Source organism: Anopheles cruzii, unplaced genomic scaffold, assembly GCF_943734635.1.
Source record: "Anopheles cruzii unplaced genomic scaffold, idAnoCruzAS_RS32_06 scaffold00806_ctg1, whole genome shotgun sequence".
NCBI classification, from domain to species: Eukaryota; Metazoa; Arthropoda; class Insecta; order Diptera; family Culicidae; genus Anopheles; species Anopheles cruzii.
In genome coordinates this window covers 791-4930 of record NW_026454393.1, presented here as the reverse complement: position 1 = coordinate 4930, position 4140 = coordinate 791, and the positions used below count along the sequence as shown (strand labels likewise).

General features: G+C 53.3%; 1 protein-coding gene across 1 annotated transcript; it reads left to right on the top strand.

Moving 5' to 3' along the window:
- Nucleotides 1-1786: 1786 nt before the first annotated feature.
- On the top strand, nucleotides 1787-3802 carry LOC128276250 (cytochrome P450 CYP12A2-like; the record flags this gene model as incomplete). The annotated part of the gene is made up of 8 exons (XM_053014720.1): nucleotides 1787-1960; nucleotides 2026-2272; nucleotides 2346-2462; nucleotides 2531-2687; nucleotides 2749-2864; nucleotides 2932-3088; nucleotides 3159-3407; nucleotides 3467-3802. Coding segments are annotated over 8 exons (1553 nt in total), but the record flags the coding sequence as incomplete, so codon positions are not given.
- Nucleotides 3803-4140: the final 338 nt, after the last annotated feature.

Genomic DNA, 4140 nt, shown 5'->3' with positions numbered 1-4140 from the left:
AACCGCCGTTGCACGCTGGCCCGCGGCAGGTGACAGACGGCTAGCGGCCCGAGGGCCATTTCAAAACGTTCGGTTCAACTTTACTCGCTAATGAGTGCCTAGAAGCGATGGTGATAGATACTCGCAGTTGCTTAGCAATATAACCTGCGAGATAGTCCTATCGGGCCACCATTTTGTTGGCGAACTTGACTAAAATGGCCGAAAACGGGTCGACTGACAGAGAGAGAGAGAGCACCCGAGAGAGAAAGGAACGCGGTAAACCGTCAAAAGAGCCGCGCTGGAGAGTCAGCTTTCTTGATGAATCATACCGTTAATTGGTTTAATTTTCCCTACCCTTCTGCCAGCGGAGCGATCCCTGCCGGGAAGAAGCGGAGCCTCGGAGCGGATCCCGAGGACGACTTCCTTTTGTGTTTACGTTTTAATTGGAAACTTTCTCGTTCCATTCGCTCGTCCATTTCGTTCTGCTTGATTGCGCAGGGTGCAGGTCGGATCGGCGGGCCAATCAAAAACTCCGCGGCCGCGGACTCCGGCAGCGCGCACATAAAGGAACACATTACTCCGGTGGTCCTGTGGTCGCCGAGCAAGAGGAAAGTAATTGAAAAATCAATCAAAATGGCACCGAAGGTGCCGCGGGTCTCGGCGCTGATGACCGCGTGCTCGCTTGGGCCAGAAGGCTGACTTGGGCCGGCTTGGGTCGGCTTGGTCGCTTTAAAGTGGAGCGTCATCCCGCGCGCGCGGAAGAGCCACGGCGTCACGGCGGATTAGCTGGCGGTTCGATTCGCTTGAACCAGAGTGTACCGATTCTATTAGTCTCCGGGTGGACAACAGAGCAACTCCAGAGCAACTTTATCGCCACCAATCTGCTTCGTGAAGGGAACGGAGTGACGCAAAGCTGAGCCAGCCGATTGGAACGAGGTGATAAATTATCATTTTTCGCAAACGCTGTTCTGTTTGCGCTGCCCGAGTTCATTGCTGAATCGCGTGTCGCTGATTCACTTCACTGCACTTGGGCCAATATTTTGTTGCGATCTGTTTGGAACCGGTTGGGTTCCAGGGTTTCGTTTCCCATCTCTAAACAGGGTTTTGGGATGGTTTTCACATTGAAGGAAGTAAAATAAGTTTGAGGAAAATGAGTTTTCATTCTTTCCTGATTATTTCGTGACCATATGACTTCTGGCTAGTCGCTAAACTCAAGAGCCTGCTCCGTGGACACCATTTTAAAGCCCATAGCCAATTTAGAGTCGAAATGAAGAATGTGTTCCAAAGGATATTCCTAAAAAGAACGTTTCCGACCGTTTCAAACATTGAAACCAATACAGACATCTTCATTAAACCATGCTTCATGCAACCAGTTTTGATTCTAAATCCATTTTGTGCCCTTCAATAAAGACGTCAAGGCAATCGAGATTTACTTCCACGGCACGTTAACCCAGCTTGCGATACACACACAAGCATGTGCGGCATGTTCCAAATCTAATCTTCCGGAGCCGCTGTCCAGCCCATAAGACGCACCGAACCGACTCGCTAATTCCGCGCTAAGCATCGTTGCCGAAAACATTAACCCATGCCACGACTACAGCCCCAAATCGATAGCGGCGCGGCGCGATGCCACAACCACAACACAGCACACGCGCTACGCTGTGGCCTCTAATAACAGGGAAAAAATTGGCCCCATGAACACACATCGCGGTCAGTATCCACCGTAATCGCTCGCGGTGCTAACGCAATACGGCGCGCGCGATGCTAAATATAACCTTCGGCGCGCTTCGGGTGCGGCCTTGCGTAGCGCCAGTAGTCGGTGGCCAGTGGTGGCGGTGGCGTAGCACCCAGCCGCAGGTAGCTGCCGCTGCCGGAGAGGGGCAGCTTAGCGACCGGGATCCGGACTGGGACCAGGCACGGCCGTTCGATGAACTTCCGTCACCGACGCTGTTTGGCTTCCTGAAGGAATTCGGCCCGTTCGGTAAGGGTGGCGTACTGTCTCTGTACTGGCCAGTTACTCAAGCCACAGGTTTGACACTGTTTTAGGTAAATACAAAAATGGGACACTGTACGACATCAACTGTCGCATGCGCGAACTGTACGGTCCCATCATGCGCTTTCGGGGCGCGTTCGGTCGGGAGGACATTGTGATGTCTTTCGTCCCGGAGGACTTTGAGAAGGTGTTCCGGACTGAGGGCCCCTGGCCCCGGCGTACCGGGATGGATGCGTTCGTGTACTACCGCAAGCAGCAGCGCCCGGAGTGGTTCAAGGGCTACGGAGGTCTGCTGGCGGAGTAAGTAACCGGTCGCGGTGGTGGTCAATCGGCCAAGAAGGCCCAATACCAATCTGATCACGGTTTCTTCCAGGCAGGGTGAATCGTGGCACAATATGCGCACGATCGTCAATCCTATCATGCTGCAGCCGAAGATTATTAAACTGTACATCGACAAGGTGGACGAAGTGGGCCGCGAGTTCATCGGCATGTAAGTGGCTAGGACGGAGAAAGGGAAGCGCAAAGGTTTAATAGCTACAACGACTGTTCGACTGTTAGTGTGAACGAACTACGCGATCAGAAGAACGAGCTGCCGGCCAACTTCAACGAGTGGATTAACCGGTGGGCTCTCGAAACCATGGGTGTGCTGGTGCTAGACGCACGCCTCGGTGTGCTGAGTCGGGATCAAACACCGGAAGTCAGCAAACTGATCACCGTAAGTATTGCGGACAGATATAGAGCGTAGTTTGGGGGTCCTAATTTTACTTCCCTGACAGCTCACGAAGGACGCAGTGGACCTGTTCTTCCAGCTAGACATTATGCCCTCGATGTGGAGGAAGATCAAAACACCGGGCTTCTATCGGTTGATGCGTACCCTCGATCAGCTATACTAGTAAGCGATCGACATTGGCCACCAAAAAGGTACTCCTAATGAAAGATGTCGTTTATTCCGCCTCTAGTGTGATTGCCGACAAAATTGATGAAGCCGTCGAGCGGATGGAAAAGAATCCGGGCGCCAGTTCCGACACGCTCAGCATCTTGGAGAAGCTCCTGAAGGTGGATCGCAACGCGGCGTTTATCATGTCCTTGGACAGCCTGTTTGCTGGGGTGGACACGGTAAGCTGGCGGCGGTGGTGGTTCCCGTTTGCTCCATTCCATTACACGCTTTAACACGCGGTCCCCGTAGACTTCATCCGGATCTACCGGTGTCCTGTACTGCCTGGCGAACAATCCCGAGAAGCAGGACAAACTGCGGGCCGAGTTGCGTCAAATTCTGCCCGATAAAGCGTCGCATCTCACTCCGGAGAACATGAAGAATATGCCGTATCTGAGGGCTTGCATTAAGGAAGGGCTTCGACTGTACCCTCCGACGTCGGGCAATGGTCGTTGTGCCGGCAAAGATCTCGTCCTGCAGGGATACCAAATCCCGAAAGGGGTAAGCCAGAGGGAATCAGGATTTGGCCGATTGAACTAACGTGACCTTTTTCTTTTCAGACGCTTGTAGGGATGGGCCAGCTGGTCCTGCAGCGCCAGGAAGGCCAGTTCACCAGACCGAGTGAATTTCTGCCCGAGCGTTGGTTGACCGGTCCGGCCGCATCCGGGTGTCCGAGCGCGAAGGAGGCGCATCCGTTCGTGTACATGCCGTTCGGGTTTGGGGCTCGCACCTGCATCGGGCGCCGGTTGGCCATGATGGAGATGGAGATACTGGTATCGCGCCTTATCTGCCAGTACCACGTCCGGTGGAACTATGGCGAGCTGAAGTTCAAGGCCAGCATAGTGAACGTGCCGGCGACGGACCTGAAGTTTGAGCTGAAGGATGTCAAAGATTGAGCGAAATAAACGATTTACTATTTCTAATCCAAATTCAATCTGTTTTGGCCAAGGCCAAACCCTGTAGCTACTGTTGACATATTGCGACGCTGTCAAAGTGAGATTACACAAAATCGGGTATTGGGGTGATAAGGCAAACAGATAAATGGCAGCTGAGTGCAAATCTGCATCCGCGTGGATCCGCAAGTCATGCCTTTAGCTCGACGTTCCCGGCCGGGAGACGATTTATCGCAACCACACGTATGAACCCACAATTAGATAGTGTCGGCCGGTCGTTGGTGTGAAGTGTGTGGCAACCAGTAGAACCAGTGCTCGGCCATACGCACACCCATCGACGT